The sequence below is a fragment of the Chlamydotis macqueenii genome, chromosome 5 (assembly GCF_036417535.1).
Source record: "Chlamydotis macqueenii isolate bChlMac1 chromosome 5, bChlMac1.mat, whole genome shotgun sequence".
Lineage (NCBI taxonomy): Eukaryota > Metazoa > Chordata > Aves > Otidiformes > Otididae > Chlamydotis > Chlamydotis macqueenii.
Genome location: NC_141560.1, coordinates 71,972,622 through 71,998,151, shown reverse-complemented (window position 1 = coordinate 71,998,151; position 25,530 = coordinate 71,972,622). Strand labels below are relative to the sequence as shown.

General features: G+C 64.9%; 1 protein-coding gene across 1 annotated transcript; it reads left to right on the top strand.

Moving 5' to 3' along the window:
* The first annotated feature begins 543 nt into the window (after positions 1-543).
* On the top strand, positions 544-24,009 carry B4GALNT4 (beta-1,4-N-acetyl-galactosaminyltransferase 4). Its single transcript, XM_086749579.1, has 20 exons — positions 544-720; positions 9,862-9,977; positions 11,263-11,373; positions 11,976-12,071; positions 12,385-12,475; positions 12,822-12,922; positions 13,576-13,643; positions 14,066-14,144; positions 15,912-15,978; positions 17,456-17,599; positions 17,806-17,915; positions 18,239-18,339; positions 18,728-18,810; positions 19,521-20,787; positions 20,959-21,266; positions 21,778-21,931; positions 22,285-22,357; positions 22,445-22,598; positions 22,953-23,079; positions 23,265-24,009. The coding sequence occupies exons 1-20, from the start codon at positions 570-572 to the stop codon at positions 23,377-23,379; spliced, it is 3,516 nt and encodes a 1,171-aa protein (XP_086605705.1). The 5' UTR covers positions 544-569; the 3' UTR covers positions 23,380-24,009.
* The last annotated feature ends 1,521 nt before the right edge of the window (positions 24,010-25,530 follow it).

Below are 25,530 nucleotides of genomic sequence, written 5' to 3'. Positions count from 1 at the left end.
CGCCCCGCCGAGGCCCCGCGTCACCCGTTCCACCGGCCCCGCCGGGCCCCGCGGCACGGAGAGCCCTTTCCTTTCCACGTCGCCCTGCCGCCTCGCAGGCACAGGGACAAGGACGAGAACGGGAACGCTGTGTCGCCCCCCCTCCCCGCGCCCCGCATGGCCTCGCCCGCGGCGCCTCGCGGGGATGCCGACCCCGTTGGCGTGGAGACGCGCGGCACCTCCTCGGGCTCCTCCCCCGCGGGGCACCCATTGGCGGCGGGCGGGCGCTGGCCGCCTCGCGATTGGCCGTCGCCGCCGTCGCTCGGGCAGGGAGGGGGCGTGGCCGCCGCCCCCCCACCTCCCCGTCCCGCCGCGGCCCCGCTCATTCATTCCCCACCCGCGGGTGCCGGGGCGGCGGCGATGCACCGGGCGGGCGGGGGGCACCGCGCCGAGCCGCGCCGCCGCCCCGCGGCCCGCGCAGCCGGCCCGTAGCGGAGCGGGCTGGGCGGGCGGGGGGCCCGATGGGCCGGGGCTAGGCCGGCGGCGGCGGCGGCGGCGGCGGCGGCGGCAGGGGCGATGCGGGCGGCAGGATGCCGCGGCTCCCGGTGAAGAAGCTCCGGAAGCAGCTGAAGCTGCTGCTGCTGCTGGCGCTGCTCACCTTCGCCGTCTGGTTCACCTACCTCCACATCAGCCTGGTGCGCCAGGGCCGCGCCCTGCGCCTCCCCTTCGTCTACGGCAGAGGTAACGGGGAGGGGGGGCGGGAGACCCCCCTCCAACCGGGGGCAGCACCGGGGCCCCCCCCCGGCCAACATCTCCGCTCGGTGCGGGGCCTCGGTGGGGTTTGGGGTCTTCTCCCAAAGGTGGAGGGGAGGGGAAAGCGGGAGACACCCCCCACCCAGCCGGGGACAGCACCCTCCAACCCCCATCACCCCTCAGTGCCAGGCCTCCGTGGGGTTTGGGGTCCCTACCCCAAAGATGTGGGGTGGAGGGAGCGGTGTCACCCCCCCACCCAACTGGGGACAGCCCCCCAAGCCCCATCACCCCTCGGTGTGAGGCCTTGGTGGCGTTTGGGGGTGTGTCTCCAAAAGGTGAGGTGTGCCCCCCACCACGGTGGGCTCCCAGAGCGTCCCCCACCCCTCTGTCACGGGGTGCCCGCAGGGGTGGGGCCCCCCTGGCCCACGGGCGGTTTCCATCCCGCATGGCCCAGGCAGGTTTGGGGAGAGCAGGACCCCACCGCGGGCACCCTGGCCTTGCACCGTCAGGGACCGGGGTGACCGGAGGAGACCCAGGAGGGACCCCAAACCTGGGGGCTTTCCGTGCCCCCGCTCCTCGAGCGGCTCCGTCCTCGTTTTTCCGCCCGCCGCGCTGGCTGCGGTGACAAAGAAGGCCATTTATAGCCGCTCCTCGCTGCCTGGAAGGGGCAACCCCCCCCCCCCCCCTTTCCCAACACTTTCTCAGCCCGTGCTTCTCTGTTGGAAAAAACATCCTTCCTCCTCCGGCCCTGGGCGGGTGCCCGGCGACGCGCCCGCGGCCGGGGGTGCTCCGGGGGGGCACGTCCTGGCCCTCTCCCGATGGTTTGGCTTCGTCCTCGAGGCTTTACCCTTGCCAGCCTCGCTGCGCTGCGCGGGCGGCATAAAACTGCCCGAAATATTCGCCGGGTGAAACTTGAGCTGTAACGTTTCTGGTCGGGCTGAACTCGCCTAGCGGTTTTTGTTCTAAAAAAAATAGAGAGAACTGAGAGCTGGTGCTTATCTAGGCGAGAAACGGCTTTCTGAGCGGGTCGCAGCGGTTCTGGAGGCCGGGGAAGGCTTGCAGCCGGCAAAGCCGAAGTTTCCGACCAGAGCAGCACCGTGATCCTGCAAATTTTTAGGCCTTACGGTAAAACCAGGGAAATGGGGATAATGCTGATAAGAGAAGCAGGAAATGAGGCTGCCTGTGCGTCGCAGCCTCCCGCAACCCCTCCTTTGGGGCGCCGCTTGTTTGCTGTTCTCCGCTGCGGGGTCGTGCGGAGTGGAAAAGCCACAAGTTACGGAAGTCTGGCCGCGGCGGCTGCCCCGTGAGGAGGGCCCGGTCCTTCCTCTTTCGGGACCAGCGGCCTCGGGCAGGGGGCAGGTGGCGCGGCATCGCCGGCCCCGCGGAAGGCTGGCTGTGAAAACCGCGGATCGGGTCCCTCCGGGTGTCGGGATGCAGCGGCGCGAGGGTGGGACGAGGTTTTCCTCGGCGGCTTCATCCGGGGAGGATGGGTGCACAGAGCGATTCCGGTGTTCTGCTGCCTTCCCCGGGTGTGTTTTTGGGTACCGAACCCGGTGGGTGCCTGTTCCTGCTCTCCCCATCCTCCCTGCGTGCCCTGCATCCCGGCCTGCCCGCGGGATGCTCTGAGGAGGGGCCGTGGGGTTTGCTGTTGGAGGAGGTGGCCGGCCCTGCCCCGGCTTGCAGCGGGGCGGCTGCGGGCCGGGGGGATGGGGCTCGGCTTTGGGGGAGAAGAGGGCCCGCGGGAGGCGGGGAAAGAGATGGGGATGTGCGGTGGATGGGGATGGCGTGGGGGGATCGGGGCCTGGGAGGTGCTGGGCGAGGACCGCGCTCCGGCGGTGTTTTCCGCTGGTCCGGCGGTGAAGTTTGGGTTCGCCCCGTGCCATGGGGAGCACTGGGGTGCGGCGAGATGGGCGCTTCACAGGAGGAAGCCGGATCGTGCCCCCCACCACCGTCCGGGGGGGTGCTGCTCCTCGCGCTGGGATTTTCCGGTCGGTGCCGAAAGCCCGGGGAAGCGCGCGGCAGGGCTGGAGTTGAGGTCCCGCTGAGCCTTGGTTTTGGAGGGCGATGGAGAGGGGCTGGGAGGGGGTTCGGGCACGCGTGGATGGACCCTGGTCCTGCTGCTGTAACTTGGCAGAGAGCCGGAGCGGGAGAGCCAGGGAGACGTTTTAGTTGGAGAATTATTGAATGGAATTAAAAAAAAAAAAAGGGACACCAAAAGTGTCTGAGATTTGGAGAGAACTTTTTTTTTTTTTTGGCCACCGTGAGACAGACGCTGTCTGCCTGCCACCGAGGATGCTGCCCGGCTTGCGTCAGCTGGCAGAGGATGTACGGAAAGAAAGGTTAATGACTTGTTAACTGGGGTGTCGCCAAGCAGCTGTACTTCCTGGAGGCTGAGGGTGCGGGGCACAAAGGTTTTTTGGTGGCTGGAGGGGCTGTAAGGTGGGGAGGACCAGGCCGGGCGACGGTGGTGGGGTCTGCGTGTGTTGGGGAGTGCAGCGAGGGCGTGGGGGGATTATTTGGGGGTACCCGTGTCCCCTTGGCCCAGCCGGCCATCGCGTGTGGAGCTGGAGCATCCGGGGATTGGCTGGGAACGTGCTGGTGCCGCATCCCTGATAAAATTCCCCCCTTTCCTTATCTTCTGAAGTGGATAATTACCCTTCTCTGCCTAATTGAACACACGCATTCCTCGCCTGAAGTAATGAGGCCATTACGGTGTTCTCCCGGCTGGAAACCGCTCCCAGGCAATGGGGTGGAAATGCTGGCCTGCCAGGTGGAAAGGAAGGAAAAGAGGGAAAGAAAAAAAAAAAAAAAAAGGAAGAAAGGGAAAAAAATGACAGTAAAAATCTGGAACGGCTCTTGGCCGGGGCGCGGGGCTGGCCCTGCTCCCCCGGCAGCCGTCTCGCGGGGCGGAGATGGAGCGCCTGGCGGGTCGCGGCGGGGCTGGGCAGCAGGTTTCGGGAGGGCGTGCGGCTGGGGAGCGCAGGATGCGTGCTGGCGGGGGCGAGAGGGTGCTGGAGCCCATTCACTGCTGAAGCGGGGCCAGGCTTCCTGATAGCCGCAGGCGGCGGTGCTGCCTGGGTCCGGCTGCGCGCGCCCTCCTGGACTTTGGAAGGGGAGCGTGCGAGAGCGGGGGACGCGGGGCACCCCTCTGCCGTGGTCCTGGGGCTCCCCAAAATGCAGCGGGGATTGCAGGGAGGCTGGGTGCTGCTTTTCTCTCTCGTGGCATCGCCCCCGCTTTCCCGTCCCTGCTGGAAAAGGCTGCTTTTCCCAGACAGACACCCCTCGGTGCAGGGTCCCGAGCCGGGGAAGCTGGTCCCGTCCCCGCTGCCGAAAAGGGAGGTTTGGAGCCGGGAGCGGGCCGGTTCTGGTGGCGCTGGCGCCGTTTCTCCGGCCGGGAAGCCCCGTAGCCCTGGCCGGGCTGTGGCCCGCTTTGCCCTGGGCTCCGTGCCCGGCTCCGCTCAGGTGCCCCGCTGCCCTGAATCGGCTCTTTGTCACCGCGCCGGACCGGCCAGGGCCAGCCGGGCGCAAAAGGAGGCGGACGGACGGACAAGCGAGCCCTGTGCTGTGGCTGGGACGGGCTGTGCGTGTCTGGGGCTCTTTGGCAGGTGATGGGGGAGAAGTATGGGAAAAATTTGGCACGTGCCTGTTTTGGGTTATTCAGAGGCGCAAATCTGGCCGTTCAGAGGCACGGCTGGCTCTGAACCGCCCCGCGGCAGCGCCGCTCCCCAGCCTGGCTGGCTGCTACCTGCTCCCCTTGGTGTCCAGGAGGGTCCCCAAAAAAGCCCCGTGAAGCCAGGGTAGGTGGGGCATTGCAGGGCTCGAGAGTGAAGGGAGAACAAGGATCTGGGAGCAGATCTCTGGGGATCCACCCTGGGGATCCACCCTGCGCATCCCAGGATTCCCGGCTCTGAGCGTGCGAGGCGGGAGCAGGGATGCGGCCGTATTTCTAGGGATGCTTTGCTCTGCTGGTAGATGAGTGGTCCCTCCCCAGGGAAAGGACATTGTGGGCGCCTTTGTCGCTCCGGTCTCCGCAGAAAGCCCCGGCCCCGGGCGGAGCGGGTGGTTTAGCAGGTGTGTGTCCGTGCGGGATGGGCCGGCGGATCCCGCGGGACCTGGGTGACGGCAGGAGAGAGCAAAGCTCCTGTCCCTTCACCGCTCCTCAGCTGTGGAGGCCTCTGTGAGACCCGGCAGCGTAAGTGCTTTTAGAGACCTAGAAAAGAGATAAAGCAACTCTGTAAAAAATGTTCTCCGCTCCCCTTAACGGGGGCACTTGCTGCCAGGTGTTTCCTGTGCTGCTTTCCTCCTCTCGGGGCTTCTTTTGAAGCCTCCTCCAGCTGCCGAGCTGGTGATGCTGTGCAGCACGCCGGGGTCGCCGGTGGCCTCCTCCGTGGCTGGGAGAAGGGAGGATCCGTGGGGAATGAAGAGCCCAACCGGCCGAGTGCTGGCGCGGCGGGTTCCCCGGCCCTGCGGTGTCTCTCCTCCGGCCCGGCCGTGCCGTGAGGGGGCTGAGCGTTCGGCTCCCCTGGCCCAGAGGTGACGGCGGCGAGGGCCGGAGCAGGGGTGTCGGCGTTCTGTTAGGAAAACGCGCCGCTCCGAAGGCGTGGCTGCTGTTCAGCTGGAGATGCTCGGGGAGGGCGAAAGCAGCACGAAAGAGCCCCTCCCCGCAGCCTGCACGGCCGGGCCTCTCTGGAGCCGCTCTTTGGGAAGGGGATGCGCGGCCGTTCCCGGGAATCGGTGGCCCGTTGCCTTGGCAATGGCAGGGCCAAGGGATTTCGGCTGGGCGAGGAGACGGGCGGGAGCTGGCAGCGACCACACAAGTGCGATGCGCAGGAGGATTTTGGGGGGAGGCTGTGTCCTGGGAAGTGACACCTCCCTGCCGGGAGCTGTGAGGGAGCATCGTCCCCATCGAAATGGGCAGGGCGGCGGGACGGGTGCTTGATCCGGCTGGAGCTGCTCCGGCACGGTTTGGAGCTGGGCCGTAATGAAACGGGGCTGGAGGGCAACAGACGTGCGGTGAGGTGTGAGCTGGGGAATGGGGCAGGTCTGGGAGCTGTCGATGCACAGGGGGGATTTGGGACCCTGAGCCCCACGGAAATGTCAGGGCTGCTTGTACTGGTAGGGCTCTGGCAGCTTCAGCGGTCTCCTGGCAGCTGCATCGCCAGCCCCGAGCGATTCGCCATCGATTTCCGTTGTGCCAGCTGCGAGGGATGTCGCGGAGCGGGTAAACCGCACGAAACGGATTGGTTTGGGGGAGGCAGGAAAAAAATCCCCTCGCTCCTCCAGCTCCCCTGGCGAGGCGTCTGCGCCTCGGGGTACGGACCCAGGGACCGAAACGAAACCCGTTCCTCAGCCGGCGGCAGGTGAAGGTGACATCTCCACAGGCAGGAGTGACCCAGGGAGGGGCTGGGTCCCGCCTGCATCCCCACGACGGCCTGGGTTCCCCCGGTGCCGTGGAGTGGGCAGCGCTGCGGGCAGTGCGGCGTTTTCGCGGCGGTGGAAGGGGGTTTGCAATATTGACTCCTTGCTGGCTCGCTGTAATTGCTTAACAGTCGTTAGGAGGGTCGGCGGAGGGGTGCTCGACCTCTGTGGCGCGGGCTCGGAGGCTGCGTGCCCCGGGGAGCGCCGGGCTGTGGTAATTAAACCAGTGGGTTAATAACAATGCCGCCGCCGCCACCTTTGCTGCAGCTGTGTCTGGGTTTAAACGTCACCTCGCTTCGCGCCGCTGCTCCTTCCACCCCACACGGAGCCCTGTCACGGGGGACCGGGAGCTGCTGAGCTGGGTGCTGGAGGAGCTTTGTCCCTCTGTCCCCAGGGGCTCAGCGTCGCTCGCCGGGACACGGCCTGGAGGGTGGGACTCCGCCCGCGCACCCGTGTCCGGTGGGAGGATGCTGAGTGGTCCTGGGTGGCGCTGCCGCCTCCTCCAGCGCCGTGCCCGCTGCCGAGCCGATGCCCTTCGTCCCCGAGGAGTCCTCGTCTGCCGCTCGGGGGTTTTCATCCTTGGGTGGGCGCCTCCGGGACGGACGCGGAGCTGCGGCCAAGGCTGGAGCCAGGCAGAGCATGCCGAGGCGTCCCCTGACAGCCATCCCATCCCAGCAGTTTCGCTCCGGTGGCTCCATCCGTTCCGTACACGGCTGCCTGATGGCTGGGACCAGCCTGTCCCACCCGACTTCTCCCTGTGGGACCCTTCCTGTTGGGCAGCCAGGGCTCATCGAGGCTGAGCATCCAGCTGGAGGGCAGGAGCCGGGGATTTTGGGAATCCCAGCCCTGATCTTTTTGCAGACGCTCCTGGGAGCTTCCCCTGCTCCGCGCGGAGGCAGCTGGGCTCGCTGGGCCGTGTCTGGGTTTATCCCTGGTGACGGCCCGTGTCTCTGGTTTGTCCCTGGCGCTCCTGGCGCTGGCTCGTTGTCTGGAGGCTGCTGTGACTCAGAGCTGCTTGGTGCGGTGGCGTGCGCGTCGCCTGCCCGCTCCGTGCGCTGCCCTGGAAGCATTGGCGTCGCTCCCGCGCTCGCAGGGGGAAGAGCTCTTACTGCATCCCTGCCCGGCGTCCCCGGGTAGCGCCGTCCCCAAGCGAGTCCTCCAGCCCTCCCCCACCTCTCGCCCCCTGCTACCCGCCTCTGCGTGGCCCGTTCTGCTCCTTGGGAAAGAGACGGGGCAGGCTGGCGGGGTTAATCCGTGCTGCGGTGCTGGCCGTGCATCCTGGGGGGATGCTGGCGTGGCTGGAGTGGTCCTGGAGGGCTCAGGGAGGATGTGCGGGGGGAACCGAACCGGGGGAAACCAAAACACCGCTCCCTCCCCGCACTGCTTCCTCCCTCCTCCTCTTCTCGTACCCTGACCCTCTCCTCTCTCGCAGGAGCGAGGTTCGGACCAAAGGGGCTGGAATTTTTTGGCAGGGGAGCCAAGTGATGCTCACTGGTACCAGGTGCTGCCCTTTCCCTCGAGGAGGGCACTTATTTCCTGTTCCCACCCCGGCTGATCGGCGTTTGGGTGTTTGGCTAGGGCTGCCCTTGACTCTCCTATCCAATGTTTAAATTGCAGGGGAATCAACATCGGCGCACAAGCCTGGCAGCCTTTTTCCAGGGCTTTGCTGGCGCTTCCGCTCCTCCTGGGATGCGGGTGTCCCTGGAGCCAGCCCTTGCCTCCCCGCCAAGGAGAGAGGGTTTTGCTGAAGCACGCGGGTTTTGAACCCCCTCGGAGCAGCGGTGGTCACCCCGTCTGGGTGCGGCGGGGGTGGCCGTGCCCAGCCGTCCCCTCTGGATGCAGCCTGGGATGCCGCTGCCTCAGGTGTGCTCGCCAGGACCCGGCGCCTGGCAGCAGACGCTCGTACGGGGGGTTCTTCCATCCTGGGGACAGGACTTGTGGCGTGCCTGCGTCGCAAACGGATGCTGGGCTGGCAAATCCCATGGGAGACAGGATCATCTGCTCTGAGGCCGGGAAAGATGCCCTGCGTGGGTACGGCAGAGCATCCCGTCCCTTGGCAGGTCCCTGGGGAGCACTGAACAACTCGTGGCCGTGATTAATCCCCAGATCAACGGGGAGGGGAATAACGCTGTCCCCAGCGCTCCGTGCCGGAGCAGTGGCATCTGCGGCCTCGACGCGCCGGGGATCGGCTTTATTTCCAGCGCCTGTGCTGGCTGGAGTGTCGCAGGAGTGACAGGGACGCCCCGAGAGCGGAGGAGGCGACAGGAGGGTGCTGGACCCGGTCTCGCTCCCCGCTGCGATGCTGCCGTCCCCTCGGTGGGGCAGCGGGTGGGAGGGAGCGCGGATGGAGATGAGCGAGGGAGGAGGGAGGCAGGGAGCTGCCAGGAGGGAGCCGGAGCTGCCAGGGCTGAAGAATGGCTGAGCGCAGAAGAAGGGGCTTTGGAGCTTCATTTCCTGTCCCCGCGGTGGGGATGGGATTTGTGCTGCCATCTCCAAGGAGACGCTCGCTGCGCCGCCGCGGGAATACTAATGGCATGGGAGGCGTGCGGTGGGGGGCTCCAGGGGTGCCCCACCCCCTCCTCGGCCAGGCCCTGGGCTCTGAAGCCCCCACGATGTCTCCCACTGTGGCACCCCTGAGGCTGTGTCGTTTTGGGGGGTGGGAGCCCCCCAGGACTTGCTGTTGGGGGGAGGAGGCTGTGGAGGGATGGGGACACGGCTGCCGTGTCCTTCGGGGGGTGCCGATGACCCTCTTGCCGTGGTGCTCGTGGCCGGGGGACAGGGCTGCACCGCTGCTCGTGACGTCTGGGGCTCCCCGATAGTGTGATACGGGGCCAGCTGGTTTTTGGGGGGGCCCACGGGCGTTCACAGCGGTGGCTCTTGGACACCCACCTCTCTGAGCATCGCGTGGAGCTTCCCTCGGCGCTGGTTTGAAACGCGGAGCCGTGCGCCGGCGCCAGGACCGACAGCCGAACCACACCCCTCCTCCGTCCCACCAGGTTTTGGGGAGCCTGTCTAAAAGGCTTGGAGGCACCCCTCTGTGGGGGCAGGGAAGGGAGATGTGCCCCCCAAATAACTGACACATTTTCCTAGTCTGCGCCGTTATTCTGGGGAAAGCCGGTTGTTTGGATGCTGGGAGGCGAGGGCGGTTTGAAATCAACCCTCCTTTGGCAGCCTGAGAGGGTGTGAGCTGAGAGGGGGTCCCTGGGTTGGCAGTAATTAACGCGGCACGCGGTAACGAAGCCGGGACGGGGCTGTTGGTGAGGTCTCAGCGACGGTGCCCTTGGGAGGCAGGAAGATGGGTTTGGGGACAGTGCGTCTGAGGGGGCTCGGAGCCGGGGGATGCTCCGGGAGAGCTGGGGCTGGAGGGGCAGGGCAGTGGGCATGCATCCCCGCGGGTGGACGTGGAGTGAGATCCCACGGGAGCTCATCCCGGCTGGCGCTTACGTAAAGGGCCGCGGGCCGGGCTGCAGGGGGTAATTAAACCTGCTGCTGCTGAGCCGCTGCAAGCTGCTTAGTGCAGATGTAACGAGGGGAGTCGCAGCCAGAGCCCCCCGCCGTCATTCCCTGCGTCCCTCCCCGCTGGCAGCAGCGGTGCTGGCAGCGCCTGCCCTGCCCCGCGCCGGGGTGAGGGGGTGTCCCTAAAAGGGGAGAGGTGTTGGGGTGGGGAGGACGCAGGAGGTGGCTGTGGTCTCATTCCTTCTCTCCCCGCAGATGGCGAGAGGCTGGGGGAGGTGACCGATCCCGGCAGGCGGCCGGCGGCAGCCCAGGCGTCGGCGCGGCAGAGGAAAACTGAGGAGTCCAGCGAGAGCCGTGAGGAGGAGCTGACGGTAACTGGAGAGCCGGAGCGCGGTGGGGTGGGAAGGGGCCTGCGGAGGTCGCTGGTCCAAGCCCCCTACACAGCGCATGGCCAGCTAGAGCAGGGTGCTCCAAGCCGTGTCCGGCTGAGCAGGTCCAAGGATGGAGAGGGCACAGCCTCTCTGGTTCCACCAGCAACCCTTGTCATGGATTAGAAAATCCCAAATATCCCATTGAAACTCCTGGTGTTGCGCCTTGCGCTCTTGCCTTGTTGCTGTGCTTGTCTGAGAAGAGTCTAGCGTGATTTTCTCTTGTGTAGCCGTCAATGACAATAAGGCCCCGCTTTGCTGGCAAAACCGCCTTCTGTGTCCTGTGCTCCATCTTGTTAACCTCCACTTGTCTGTCCTGGTCTGGAGAGCCCCAAACTGGACCCAGTGTACCCCAGGTGGGCTCTTCAAGCAGAAGCTGGAGAGGACCTCTCCTTGCTCACAGCCCAGGAGGCGCTTGGCATCGTAGCCACGGGGACACCGGGCTGTCCCCTCTTCAGCTCTCGTCCCCGAGAGGCTTTGGAGCAGAGCAGGCCGGTGGGATGGCGGGAGGGGGACCCTCGTGTGTCCCCTGCCCCGTCCCAATGGCAGCTCACTGCTGGACGGCCTCCTCCGCCCACGCTCCCCGGGATGTGACGGCCAAGCTGGGACAGTGTGGGGATGGCACGGGCTTGCTCCGACCCTGCCTACGGCTGCTGACATGGTACAAGAGCAGGATGGTCTGGGTGGCTCCAGAAGAGCCTGGCTCCTCCTTGCCACTCTTGCCTTCTTGGCAAGCCGGGGGCAGGTGAGTGCTCCCCTCATCCCTCTAAATTAGGAGACGTAAGCGCTCGGATTAACCTACTGCCTTTAAAGGAAGAGGGGGAGCGGACAGGCATCCCGCTTCCTCCGCCCACGAGTAGACGTAAAGATTGCTCCTGCTCCTTCGGAGATGGAGCCCAAAGTACTCAATTCCCAGTAGCCCGTCAGACTGGGCAAATATTTGGGATGAACAGAAGACTCACTGTCTGGGAGACGTTTCTCCTTGGCAGAGGAAGGGAAACGAGTTCAGCTGGAACATTTTGAAACTCTGCTCCCCAGGACACCTCGCCAGTATTTTTCTGCCTCCTCCTGCTTTCCTTTGCCGTTGGCCCTGAAAGCTTTTCCCTTGGTTTGGCAACACCTGACATCCCAAACGAGACGTGTAGATCTAGGGACACCTCCTGCAAGCACAGCCGGGCTGGCCCCGGTCCCCTCCATCTCTCATCGCTCCCTCCTGCTTCCTCGGCAGAGCGACGGGCAGGACTGGGATGGCTGGTTCTCCAGAGGCCAACGGTCTGACCGAGCCACCGTGCACCCCAAACTCAACCTGACCAAGCAGGCTTTGCCCTGGAACGAGCAGGTAGGCGGGCAGGACGCAGAAAGGGTGTGGTGGTGGGGGAGGAGGAGGAGGTCCCAGGAGGAGGTACACCCTGCGCCTCACTGAGGAGCCCACAGCCCATGTCCCTGCATCATGCCAGGCTCCAAAGCCATCTCCAGCTGCCCTCCTTCTGCTCTCCATCACACGTCCCTGGGGCTCTGCCTGGTCCTGGGGTCAACGTGGTGCCTGTGGGCGTGCGTCAGCCCCCTCGTCTGTGTGGGTGTGCAAGGGGATGTGCTGCTGCGTGTCTGCTCCAGCTGGGTCCATGCTGCGCCCCTCTCCTGGGCAGGCTGTGAGCCGTTGGATTGGATGCTGGGGCTGGGTGAAGGATGGAGCTGGGCTTTTGGTGCCCTATCCAGACAACATCCCTTGTCCCACCATGCTCGGGACCCGCAGGAGCAGCAGCAGCAGGAGGGTTGTCTCCTGGGGGCTGGCGTTGTGACCCTGGGACTGGCACAGGGACGGGAGCCCAGCCCTCCCCAGTGTCACTGAAGAAGAGCCGAGGCCGGGCAGGTGACATCCCTAGGGCTTGCCGTCCGCGTTCCAGCCTGCCCTGACGCTCCTCTCCCTCTCTCGTCCTGCAGTACAAAGGGAAGGCAAACCTGCACGTTTTTGAAGACTGGTGCGGAGGGGCTGTGAGGCACCTGAGGAAGAACCTCCATTTTCCGCTCTTTCCCCACGTGAGTCCCTGGCCCGATGGCGGTGGGTGGGAGGGAGGGTCTGCTCGTCCCTCTCCGGGTGCTGCTGGGTCTCCACTGGCTGTGGGCTTGGTCCTTGAGACCTTTGCTTGTTTTGGTTTGGGTCAGGGCAGGTAACTCCCAGCAGAACAAGGCTGGAGGGAGAGGTGGGTGGTGATGGGACCTCCACGTCCCTTCTGGCGCCAGACACGCGGGACCCCAGGATAACCAGGAGGAGGTGGGCTGGGTGATGGTGCAAGGCCCGAGCCTGGGCATGAGCTCTTCGTAGTTTCATGACCCTGTCCCTCCTCCCCAGACCCGCACCACGGTGAAGAAGCTGGCTGTGTCGCCCAAGTGGAAGAACTACGGGCTGAGGATTTTTGGCTACATCCACCCCTTCAAGGATGGTGAGTGATGGAGCTTGGCCCCTTCTCCCTCTGCAGCAACATGGAAAAGCTGCCGCCTTCTCCCTTCTTGGCACGAGGTCGGAGGGCTCTTGGAGATAGTCCCCAAACCCCTGGCTCCCGGGCAGGGGGGTCTTTCTGGAGCAAAAACTCTTTTCCCTGGTTGCTTTGAAGGGAAGCAAAGTCTCAGTCCCATCCAGGACAGCCGCAGCGTGGGGTCCGGGGCAGCCCTGTCACCTCTGTCCATCCGGCCCTGTTTCCCCGTGTCACAGCCAGGCATCGGGGCTGAGCCCGTGCCCCCGCGACTGCCGTATCGCTCTGTGGTGACCTTCTCTGTTGCTCTCCGCAGGGGATTTCCAGTTTTCCGTGGCGTCAGATGACAACTCGGAGTTCTGGCTCAGCTCTGACGAGAGTCCGTCCAACTCCCGGCTGGCTGCATTCGTGGGCAAGGTACGTGCTGTTGGCCTCGACCCTCTGCCTTCACCTGCACCGGGGACGCCTGAGCCGCCACCGAGAGCGTCTGCTCCCGCAGGGTGCCTCGCTCCCTGCTCGCAGCATGCCGATAACCATCCCGAGTGCCTTCCGGGGATCCCTAGCGCTCAGCTGAGGATGTTTCAGACCCTGAAAGCAGCTCTCCTGCCTTGGGAAGTACCAGGCTCTTTCAGCCTTGTGCCCTCTCTGCCCCGGCCGGGCCTGGTGTGGCTTCTGAAGGACCATCTGCCCCGTGGTCCCATCCCAGTTGTAGCTGCCAAAGACCAGCTTATGTCCCAGGACGGGAGATGTAATATTTGCTCTGGGATTTTCTTGGCATTAACTCCTATAGCTGGAAAGCCTGGGGTCTGTCATCATACCTGTGCATTTTTGGGATCTTGGTGGTGTTGGCCGGTGGCAGGTTCTTGTGGCAGGAGTGCCACCAGCTGGGGACAAGCAGGCCCTGGGATAGAGCTCCTGGGATGTCCTGCCCGAAGAGCCTTTCTGCAGCACAGCATAGTGCCGATGGAGCTGGAGGAGAGGTCCTCGCAGCCTGGTGGGGTCTGGGCCTCGTGCCCGCTTGGCCCGTGGTGTCCCCAGTGCTCTCACACGCTCCTCCTTCCTTCCCCCAGCTGGGCACCGAGTGGACGGCGCCCGGAGAGTTCACCAAGTTCAGCTCGCAAGTCTCCAAGCCCCTGCGGTAAGTGTGACCTTGCTCCCGCTGTCCGCCCCGGGTGGATGAAATCGGGTACGGGTTCCTCCTCTCTGGGAGGAGACCCCAGCTGTGGTCTCTTCCCAAAAGGCACGTGGGGTCTGGGCTGGACAGGAGCTGCACCAACCGCGCCCCCAGATCCATGGCTTGAAGTGCTGGGGGCCGCAGCCACCTCTGCAGCTGATGGGGTGGGGATGGGGAATCTCCCCAACCTCACGCAGTGGGGTGGGGGAGCAGGCACCCGCATCACGCTGCCGGTCTCCTTGCCCCGGCAAGGTGTAGCCGCATGTGAACAAGACGGAGGCGGTTTTGTGAGATGGCTCCTCTGGCAGGGGAGTTCCCATCGCCCTGGCAGTGGTAACGGTTGGCTCAGCAATCATTTTTAACTGGTGGCTTCTCCTCTTGCGCAGCCTCATGTCCTCCCGACGCTACTACTTCGAGCTGCTCCACAAGCAAGACGACCGAGGTTCGGACCACGTGGAAGTTGGTGTGAGTAAACGTCCCCACCCTGCGCTCCTTTCAGGGCTTGTTCTGTCAAGACCTGGTGCCAGGGTTTTTCCCGATGCACGTTAAAATGCTTTATCCTGGAGCAAAGCCACGATTTGCCCCCTCCCATGACTACCAGCAGCTCAGTCCGCAGAGGGGACAGAGTCAGCGTCGCTCCGACGGAGCTGGGGCTCATCTCCCCCTCTCCCTGGGCTGTTCCTGGGCAGGACGTCTGGCTCAGGCTGCTTTCCTCTGTGCTGATCTGATCCTTCGGTGCCGATGGCCTTTTGGGAGCTGAAAATCCTGCTCTCCACCCTCGTGCCCCTGCCTTCCCAGTGTGCTCCCGTCACGGGCGCTAACGGAGCAGCCCCTCCGCTCCAGGCTCCAGCGGCGATGGGACGCACAGCTCCGCGTGGCCGGTCCCATCCCTTCTCCTTGGCCCCCTGCAGAGGGGCTGGCAGAGGGGGAGGTCCCCTGCGGGCTGTGGGCCAGGAGAGCCCTTTGCCACGGGCCAGGAGAGCCCAGGCCACGCAGGATCAGAGCAGAGCAGGCGGCTCCTAGGGAGCCGTCTGCGAGGGGCAGCCCCCTTGCTGGCTTGCATCCCGGGTCAGCGGTGGGGGAGATGGCCGGGGTGATGGAGGGGGTCCGCGTTTTCTTTTCCCCCTTGGAGATATCCTGAGTTTCAGATCTGAACGTGTCTGCCTTGGCTGCGCAGCCCCGGCAAAGCCTCGGCGTGTGTGTCAGGAGCTTGGGCTGTCTGTGGGAGGGGAGGATGTTGGCTCCTTAGCAAAGGTTCCCTTTCTCCCGAGCAGTCGTTAATCACTGAGTCAAACTTCTGCCAGCAAAGCATCAGAGAGGCTGACAACACCCCTTCCTCGCCTCTCTCCTCCGCATCGCTCAGCCTCGCCCTCCCGGGCCCCTCTGGGTCCGTCCCGATAAGATCTGCGTTTCTGCCCTGCAAAACAAATACGGGGGGAGCCGTTTTCTGCTGGAGGGAGGGGGGGAAGCCTTTCAGATGTTCAGAACAAAACAACAACAAGAAAAAAGTGGGACTCTAATGCATCTCTGCCTGTGGGCATTTGAGGGCTTGTCTAGACAAAGGCTCAGAGCACGCTTTCAAAACGCACGCCGTTAAATCAGTGCAGCCCCTCTTGAGCCGGCGCTGTTAACGTGCGTTCCGCAGCGCCCATGCGAGGCGCGGGAAGGAGAGGAGGTGGGGTAGGGCTCTGTGTGTGTCGGCTTTGGCTCAGGTCCTTGATGGTGTCCTGGCCTCCCTGCTCCGTTCTCGGGGGGTGAGGGGGGCGTGCGGAGACGCAGCCTCGTGCCCCGCATCGGCCCTTCCCCGTGAGGCAGGACGCGTGGCTGGGCTGCCTCCCGTGATGTTGTTGGTGGCGCCGCTGATGCGGGGCTGGGTCTGGCCCAGAGGGACCACGGGCGGCTGTGTGGCAGTCCTGAGAGGGCAGTGACACCAACCTGCGTCCCTCCTCCGGGAGCCTTCCCCTCTCTGACCACACAGGGGAAGTCTGCTGATCCCAAATCACCTGGGGTAGAGGCAGGAGATGGGCCGGGCAGGAGCAGGCCTCTTCTGGGCAGGAGCAGGCCTCTTCTGTGTCCCTCTCCCGCAGGGTCGGGGCTGGGATCAGTGCAGGCGGGATTCTGGGAGCTGAGGACGGGGCAGGACCCGTCCTAGGGTGCCTGGCGTTGGGCAGCGGTGTCCTGAACCCCTGCCTCCCTCCCACTCATTCTCCCTCTCCTTTTCTTTTTCCCCAGTGGCGAGTTTTCCTCCCCAGCCTGAAGTTCGAGGTGATCGACTCCCCCTACATCTCTCTGTACACAGGTGAGGGCCGCGCGTGTGCAGGGGGCTGTACGTGGGGTGCAGCCGGGGAGAGGCGGCTCCTGAGCCCGGGAAGGAAACCAGGTCCTGGGAAATCAGGCTCTGGGGGAAGATCTCAGCCTCTCAGACCCACCAGAGCTTCTGCTGGGGGTAGGGAAGGAGGCAAGGGGCTGCAGTGGGTAGGGGTGATGCTGGAGCGTGCTGCGACCCTCCTAAAGCTGGGATGCAGAGGTGACTCCCCGTGGAAACGCAGCTCTCCCGTCCCTGCTGACCGGACCACGGAGGGCTGGCTCCTCGGCCTGGCCCTGAGTTATGAGGAGCTGTCATGTAAGCGGGGATGGACGGCGCAAGGTTTAATTAAATCTATAGATCTTCTGCTTCCTGCCCCTTCCCTGGCAGCCAGAAGGGGCTTGATGGATGGGTCCTGCCCCCGTGCTCGGTACACTGGAGGCCTGGCCATCAAACACGCCTCGGAAGGTGTCGATAGGGCGGAGGGGACAGGCAGCAGGTGGGGATCGATGGGGAGAGGAGGGATGGAGCGGTATTGCTGGTATTGATGCAGGTGCCCATGAGATGGATGAGCTGCAGATAAACTCCCCCCGGCCGCTGTCCGTCAGCGCTGGCTCTTTCTGCTTCTCTTTTCCGCCCCCCGGCCCCGTCAGACCCCAGCAGCGTCCTGGGGTGAAGCCACATCACTCGTGGGGAGCCCGTCCCCGTGGCGTGGGGGATGCCAGCAGTGCGCAGAGCGTCCTCCTTCCTTCCCTTTCTCCGAGCTTTTCCAGGGCTTGCGGCACAACCTCGGCCAGCTGCGCAGAGGCGTTGGGGAAACCTTTCCCCACCGGCAGCAGGAGAATGCGGGGCTCGGGAAAGGGGGCCCTGTTTGCCTCAGGGCTGCTCCGCGGCAGGCAGGGCTGCCTGGAAAGGGAGCACCCTTGGGTGCTGGGGGCAGGCAGCTCTGAGCGTGGCCGAGGGCACTGGCGCGAGGTGACCTCCCTCAGGGAGGTCTGGGGGCTGGTTGGTGGCCAAGGCCGATGTGTCACCCTCCTCCCTGAAGAGGAGGCGAAAGCAGCTCCTGTTGCGTTTGCCTGCACCTCTGCAGGGAAGAACGCTCTGGGTTTAATTCCTGCGTCGCTGGCAGTCAAGGCCCCGCAGCACTCCCACCCCTTGCTCTGGCCGTGGTGAGCGATGCTGCAAGCAGAGCCGGGCTGCCTGGCCGAGATCAGTTGTACCCTTGTCCTCGCTGTGCTCATTAGCTGATGGCAATGATCATTAGGCTGATTAGTCACGGGCTCTGAGCCTGTGAGAGGGCTGGAGTCAGCTCCCCTTGTTCCCCTGGGAGCAGGAGGAATCCACGATGCTCCCAGCTCTCTTGATGGGAGGGATGGAGAGGCTAGGAAGTGCCGCCTTGGAGGATGCTCCTGGGACAGCGCTCCGTATGCCTGTGCCCGTGGGGTTCAGCCCCTGCCCTCGCCTCCTGCAGATGAATCGTCCCTGAAGATGAACCATGTGGAGCACATCCCGCAGACCTTGGCCAGCCACGGCGGGAGCTACCTCTGGGAGGCACAGCGAGACGAGCACGGCGCTGACATGCTGAAGTCTGACCCCAGGGACACCTTCTTCCTCAGTACGTGGCTGGGGACCAGACCCTCGCACGTCTCCATGAGGTTTTGGGGGAGGAAAAAGGCAGGACCTGGCTGCCACAGGCACCCAGAGCATCCCTCCTACCTTCTGCCCATCTCTGGATGGTCTGGGCTACAGACCCTACGGTGGGCTGGGCGGTGGAGGTGGCGGGGCGCAGCCTGGGGCTGACCTGCCGCTACTTCTCCCCAGCTCCCGCGATCGAGGCCTCCCGAGTGGAGAATGTGCTGGTGCCCTGTGCCTACAGCCCCACCTACGTGGTGAAGGACTTCCCCATCGCCCGCTACCAGGGCCTGCAATTTGTAAGTGTCTCCTCGCCGCGAGGATGGGGTTGCGCTCCCATGGGAGACGTGGTGAAGCGGAGTGCTTTGCCCTCACCCCAGGGCGGGGATGTTTCCACCTGGTTAAAATCCAGGAGAAAATGTCCCTCGCTGGAGGATCAGGCTGAGCTGCCCCATCTTAACCGAAGGAGTTTGGGCTGAAAGATGAGATGCTGGGGGTCACCTTGGTGTCGAGGGGCCGTGCCAGTGGTCTCGGGTCCGCAGCTCCTAGCCCTGCCGGCCCCCACTTCCTCGGAGCGAGCCTGCTCTGTGCTGGGCTGATGGCGGCGTGGCCATCTCCCCAGGTCTACCTCTCGTTCGTGTACCCCAATGACTTCACGCGCCTCACTCACATGGAGACGGAGAACAAGTGCTTCTACAGGGAGTCCCCCCTCTACCTGGAGAAGTAAGTGCTGGGGGGCCGGCGCTGGGGGTGGCGCAGGGAGGAGGAGGAGGAAGGGGCTGATGTCAGAAGGGCACGCGGAGCTGGGGAAACGATGCTGAGATGTTGCGTCCTCGGCTGCGTGTCCCCAAGCCCAGTCCCCCATGGAGGGGCCACCTCCAGACTGGCTCATTCCCCATCTCTCAGGCACGTAGCAGCTTGAGGCCTGGCAGTGCTCCTGGATTCTGGGAATCCCAGCTCCCTTCGGAGCCGGGCTGTGCCCAGGTGCCTGTGCTGCAGCCAGGGACATTCCTCCCTACGTGCATGCAGGCTCGCGTGCGTGCGAGCACGTCCCTTCGCGCGTACGCTCCTCCCTTATCTCCGGGACCTCGTCCCTCCTCTCTGTCTCCAGGTTTGGTTTTTATAAGTACATGAAGATGGATGAAGAGGAGGAGGACCCACGCCAGCGAGCCTTTCTCTTTCTCAGCCCAGACAGTGAGTCACCGCTCCCCGCTGGCAGCTTTCGGGCACCTCACAGCTGGCACCACCAGCCCATCTACCCGGAGATGTGGCCCGTCAGGATGCCTCCAGGGACGCTGCGGGGCTCGGGGAGGGCAGGGCTGCGCAGAGCAGCTTCCCTCCAAGCAGTCCCACGCGCTCCGTGATCGCGCATCCCGCTTGGCTCAGCCACAAAGTGCCGCAGGACGCGGGAAGCGGGATGCTAGGGTTGGGATTCACCTTCCCTGCTTCTCAAAGCCGCGTACCCACATCTCCTGGGCTGGCCAGGTCAGCGGGCGGCAGGGTATGACCGGGCCTGGGGTGGGGCCTGGGGTGTCCGTGCAGTCCGGGGCTGCTCGCGGAGGAGCCGGGTCGTTTAGAGCCAGGTTGTTTGGAGCCTGCCTCCCTGTCGGTCTGCAGCTGGCAAAGCCCTGCCGGGTGAGGTTTGCTCCTGGGTGAAGTAAGAGTGGTGCCAAGATGTGGCCCAGGTTTGGAGGGGGTGACGGGTGGAGCCGGGAGTTGCCAGCCCTGGTGAGTGTGGGTCGGTGGCCGCCAGCTCTGGGTCTCCATTGCCCAGCAGCCGCTGGAGGGTTACTCTCTTACTGGGGACAAGCCTTTCCTGCTTGTCTCAGGCCAGTGTGCTGCCGGGGGAGGTGTGCCAAGCCGCCAGGACCCTTGGGGTGTTTATCTCTGGCTTTGCTCCCTAGATTTCCTAGAGGATGAGGAGGAGGAAGGAGTGGACAGCCCTGAGCCCACGGACCCACCTCCCGAAGCCAAGGAGAAGAGCTTTGGGCCGGAACCCAGAGCCAAAGGAAAGGAGACCCCACCAGTCACTGGGGATTACGGAGACAACCTGGATGATTACAGCTTTCACCGCGGGCAGGGTCGGGCCCGGGCCACGGCGAGCACACCTGGGCAGCCGGCAAGATGGAGCACGTCCCGGCAGGCCAGCGCTAGCCCGGCGACTGTCCCCAGGGACCTCCATGGTGAGGAGGACGCCGGCCCCGCGCCGGAGCGGGTCCGTGGGCGGATGCTCAGTTGGTTACCCCAGGATCCCAGCGAGGCCGAGGAGGATGAACTGGGGCTGCTGACGTCTTCAAAGCGTGCCGGGACTCTGAGCCTTCAACCCCACCTTTCTGTTCCCGTCTTTGGTGGCAAAGCCAAAACGCCGGGTCCTAGCAAGCCTGCAGCACCTAGGGAGGACAAAAAGTCCCAGAAAGCCCAGGAGAAGGTCTACGTGACCAGGCTGCAGCCAGGGAAACACAAAGCCCCAGCCCAGCAGCCAGCCTTCCCTGATATCTTCCTTTACCCAAAGCTTCTGAAGAAAGTCCATCTCCGCTCTAGGACCCCTCAGAAGCATCCCATTATCTCCAGCAAGCTCCGTGCCGTCCCTGGCCGGCGGACGCCCTGGCTTTTGAGCGACATCTCCAAGGAGAGGGACCCTGCCAGGCGGAGGAGTGTCCGTAAGGGTACCAGGAGGTGGGAACGGCCATCCAAGCTGGAGATCGAGCGGCGGGCGCTGCCCGGCCTCCTTGCCCTGGGTACCGAAGGGCTCTTCAGTAGGGAGACCCATGAGGAGCCGACTCCTGCCCCAGGCAGGACAACGGCCACCACTGACTACAACTCCTCCGAGGCGACCCGCTCGCAGGGGACGCGGGTGACATCCTTTCTGAAGATGTCAGAAACAACGATGTCCCAGCAGGAGGAGGGAAAGGGCCAGGAGGAAGAGGAGGAGGAGGAGGAGGAAGAGGTGTCGGACTACAGCTATGAGGCTGGGGAGCTGCAGCAGAGTTGGCTGGAGGACTCCATCAACTGGCAGAGGACGTTCAGCGTCAGCTCGGTGGATTTTGAGCTCCTGCGCTCCGACTGGAACGACTTGCGCTGCAACGTGTCGGGCAACCTGCAGCTGAGCGAGAGCGAGGTCGTCGACGTGGTGGCGCAGTACATGGAGAAGCTCAACGAGAAGAACGGAGGGTAGGGAGGGAGGGGGCGCGGGCGGGAGACTGGGGGGATGCCCCGCTTGGCTCCCTGGGGCTGCGTGGTGGGCTGCGTGGTGGGCTTGGGGGCCAGCCCCTCAAGCAAGGGAGCTGCGGGCAGCAGAGCTTGCGGTGGCGGTGCTTTCAAGTTCTTCTCCTTTGCCCGTAGCATCTACACCCTCCTGAGGATCGTCAATGTGGAGAAGCGTCGGGACACGGCCCGGGGGAACCGCTACCTGCTGGAGCTGGAGCTGGCGGAGCGGGGCCAGCGGACGGTGCGGCTCTCCGAGTACGTCTACGTCCTCCTGCACCAGGGCAAGCGGGACGACAGCGCCGAGGCCAACCCCGAGGGGCCAGCTCCGGGGGCCACTGAGCCCCAGCCGAGCGCCTGGAGCATCCTCTACGGAAAACCCGTCCTGTGCCAGCCCCTGCAGCTCAGCTGGAAGCAAGACGTGATGGTGCACTTCGTGGTACCCGGTAGGTGATGGCAGGACGCCGCTCCCGGGGGTCTCTGCTGCTCCCTCTGCCCTGTTGCGATAGAACGAGAGGTAATGGTTTTAAAATAGAGGGGGGTAGATTTAGATTAGGAATTAGGAAAAAATTTTTTACGATGCGAGTTATAGAACACTGGAACAGGTTGCCCAGAAAGGTGGTGGAGGCCCCATCCCTGGAATCGTTCAAGGCCAGGCTGGATGAGGCTCTGAGCAACCTGACCTAGTCAGGGATGTCCCTGCTCCTTGCAGGGGGGTTGGACTAGATGACCTTTGAAGGTCCCTTCCAACCCTAACCATTCTATGATTCTATGAAGGCACCCCCTCTGCTCCCCGGTTGCATCCCCCAGGCTGGCTGAAGGGGGGTGAGGTTCTCTCTTATCACGAGATGCTGAGGTTCTCTCTTCCCAGCAGAAGGGGTGTTGGTTTGGTTGGGGAGGGAGTGCTCTTGGGACCCCCCCGTGAGCCTGAGGGAGGTTTGTGGCTGTGTCTGGCAGTGAAGAACCAAGCCCGCTGGGTCCAGCAGTTCATCTCAGACATGGCCCGCCTGTATGGGGCCACGAGGGACGCCAACTTCAACGTCATCCTGGTGGACTTCGACAGCGACGACATGGATGTTGAGAAGGCCCTACGGGATGCCCGCCTGCCCCGGTAACCCACCCCCCGTGAGCTCCGCGTCCCAGCCAGCTGAGGGGGGGCTGCGGGGCTCCTCGTGGTGGGACAGCCCATCCCGGCAGTGCTCACACAACCTGCCCCCCTTCCCCGGGCCGGCACGAGTCTCTGCCTCGCTGCCCCGCTCCTCCCCCGCCTGTTTGGGGGTTCAGACTTGTTTCCCACGTAGAGGGGTTGGGGATGCAGAAACCTCCCCTGCCTCTGCGGAGGGACCCTCGGCATGAGTTGTGGGCACCCGACCTTCCTGGGAAGGTCCCCGCTCCTCGCTGGTGGTCCCCCTTGGCTGTGTCCCTTTTGGTCACCAGCACTGACCCCTTGTCCTCTCTCGCCAGGTACCAGTACTTGCGGCGCACGGGGAACTTTGAGCGCTCGGCCGGGCTGCAGGCCGGTGTGGACACGATTGAGGTGAGGAACCGTCCCTCACCCCGGTGCAGCTTCTCTCCCGGAGCTGTTTCGCCCTGATCCTCCCGCTTGTGTCCGTCCCTCCCACAGGACGGGCACAGCATCGTGTTCCTCTGCGACCTGCACATCCACTTCCCCGCCAACATCCTGGACAGCATCCGGAAGCACTGCGTGGAGGGGAAGCTGGCTTACGCGCCCATCGTCATGAGGCTGAGCTGTGGCAGCTCCCCGCACGAGCCCAACGGTAAGCGGGTCCCTCTGCCGTGGCGCCTTTCCAGCTGGGAACGTCCCCTGCCTGCCCCGGGAGAGCTCCGGCGCTCGGCTTGGGTTACAGCCGGGCTCGGGCGTGCAGGGAGGGCGGGATGGGATTCCTGCCCAAGGGCGCTCGAGGTGTGCCGGGTGCAATGCCCCCCAAACCAGACTGTCACCCCGTGCGCCCCCGTGGGAGGTGGCAGTGATGGGGACGGACCCGTGGTGGGAAGAGGAGTTGGGATGGGGCGTTCCTGTGGTTCCCAGGGAGCGGGGAGAGCACAGAAGTGATGACCTGGAGATTTTTGGATCCCCCGCACACCTTGCCTCGTTGCTGTCCCCCCTCCAGGCTACTGGGAGGTGAACGGCTTCGGCCTCTTCGGCATCTACAAGTCGGACTTCGACCGCGTGGGAGGAATGAACACGGAGGAGTTCAGAGACCGCTGGGGCGGGGAGGACTGGGAGCTGCTGGACAGGTGAGCCTGGGGGTCCGGGAGCCCCGTAATCCCCCGGGGCAGGGCCGGCCGTGTGGATTTGGGCGCATCCCCTGGGAACCCCTCCCTCCCTTCTGGGGCGAGGTGGTGCCAAAGGGGCAAAGCCTCCCTTTCGGGGGGCCGGACCCCTCCCTCCCGTCCCTGAGCTGTCCCTCGTCCGGCTGCAGGGTCCTCCAGAGCGGGCTGGAGGTGGAGCGCCTGCGTCTCAGGAACTTTTACCATTACTACCACTCCAAGCGCGGCATGTGGAACGCCCGCAGCAAGAAGCCGCCCAAGGACTAGCGCCCCGAGCCCGGCCCGCTGCCACCCACCCCCGGTCCCACCCGAGGCAGGCCACCGCCAGCGCCCGCTTGTCCCCGACCTCCGCCTTGGTGCCGGCACGGAGGGCGCCCGTACACGAACCATGGTCATTTTGGGGAGGGAGGGAGCGGGGAGGGCGAAAGCGGGTGGTGATTTTTTTCTTAAGGGTCTAATTTCTTAGTCAGAAATGAATTTATTAACTCATTAGCGCCGGGACGAGGGGTGTCCTGCTGTTGGGAGGGTTAAAGCCTCCGGCCTGAGCCGCGGAGCCGGTGGGTCCCTGGGGCTGTGCCGGGCCGGTGATGCCGGAGGCGGAAGAGCGGCACCCAAGCTCGCAGCCGGCGCTCACTCTGCAGCTGGGGGTCTGGCCCTGCCCCGCTGCGGCTGTACGGGGTGGGGGGCAGAGCCCCTCCGCGCGATGGGCTGGTGCTGCCCGTGCCCGGGGGCCAGCTTGGGACGGGGAAGGGCGGAGCCCGGAGCAGGGGGAGAGCAAATGATGTTTCCAAGCTAATTTCTGTGAAATTATGAGGTAGGAAGCTGTTTTCAGGAAGTTTTGTCTGTTTGGGGTTTTTTTTTTATTCTTAAAAAATAAAATCGATGTCTTGGCTGGGATTTCCTGCCCCTCCGTCACCCTTGCACCTCGGCAGGGACGCGCTGCCCAGCCGGCTGTAGGGAGGGAAGAGCCAGGCTGGCCTCTGTCCCTCGCCGCTCCCACATCCCCTGGCACTGACGGATGGCCGTGCTGATGGCAGGAGGCTTTTCCCACTGGAAACCACCGCTGCCATTTGGAACACCCCGCGGGGCTTGGGAAGCCTCCCCCACAGCGGGGCATGGAGAGGCGCGCAGCGTCAGGCTGAGCCTGGCTGGCACGGGCCGAAAGGTCCTGGTAGGACTGAGCAGGAGGAGGACGGGAACGGGGCAAGGATCCGCTCTCTCCGGCGGGAGCGGGCGGCAGCGGCGTCGCACGGGGCCCCTTTGCTGTTTCGTGCAGCACAGGGGAGGAGGAGGTAGCAGCCGTGTTTCTGGTGCCCAGACGCGCGCCCGGGCTTGCAGGGAGGCTGCTGAGCCTCCGCCCCACAGCTGGGCTCCACCTGAGCGCCTGCCCGCACCCCACGCTGCGTGGGGGCTTGCCCTGCTGCCCCCGGGGGCTGGGGAGCTGTGGGGTGAGCCCCAGCTGCTCCGCTCACTCCCTTGCGTGCTGTTTGCAGGACGGCCGTGCCTGCCCGTGCCTGTGCTCTCTGTGCGCCTTGTCCCGTTGTACGTGGACGTGCCCGGCCGCACGCAGCGTCCCGTGGGCTCCGGCAAACCCGCTTTGGCTCGCGCCCGGCTGCGGCGAGCTCTGCTCTGCCAGGGCACCCTGTCCCTGCAGACCCCCGGGCTGCCAGCACCGTTTCCAGCACCCTCCGCCATTGGCTTTCACCACCTGCGGGTGCGCCTGCGGAGCAGCCCCAGCCTTTCCCCGGGGTCCTGTTCCCCACCCGCCCAGCTCTGCCAGCACCCGCTGAGCTCTGGGGCGACGATGGAGGCGCTGGGCTCAGCCACCCGCTTGCCATCAGAAAACGGCCACAATCCGGGGGCTCTTTACCCCAAATTTGGTGCCTCTGGCCTGGGGCTTTGCCGGGAGGGGACGGTTCTGGGCAGGCAGCGCGTTTTTCTCCTGTTTTTTTCCCAGTGCTTCATTGTGGGCGAGGGCTCTGCCCGCTGTGCTGTGCCAGGCGCTGGCCCCATGGCAGGGCGGGTGGCCTGCGGTCCCTGGGCCAGCAGCTGGATCCCTAAAGCCACTTTTCCTTGGGGACAGCTTTTCCAGCAGCGTCCCAGCCTGGAGAGCTCACAAAGCCACTGGGATGGGAGCGGGCACTGGGCTCAGCTGCCTCCAGAGCTGCCACTGGTGCTGGGGATACTGGTCCAGCATTCCCTGGGGGATGCTGCGAGGACGCTGGGGCTTGTTCGGGTGGCGGAGGCGAGCACCGGCCCCGGGCGCCCTTGCCGCAGGGCTGCCCCGGCCGTGGGGCCGAGAGTGGGGTCAGTGGAGGGTGAGGGGGAGCCTCCCCAACACCTCCGGGCTGAGAACGGGCCGAGCGTGATGGCAGTGGAGGGTCCCGGGCAGCCTCCTGCCCTCTGCCGGGCTTTGCC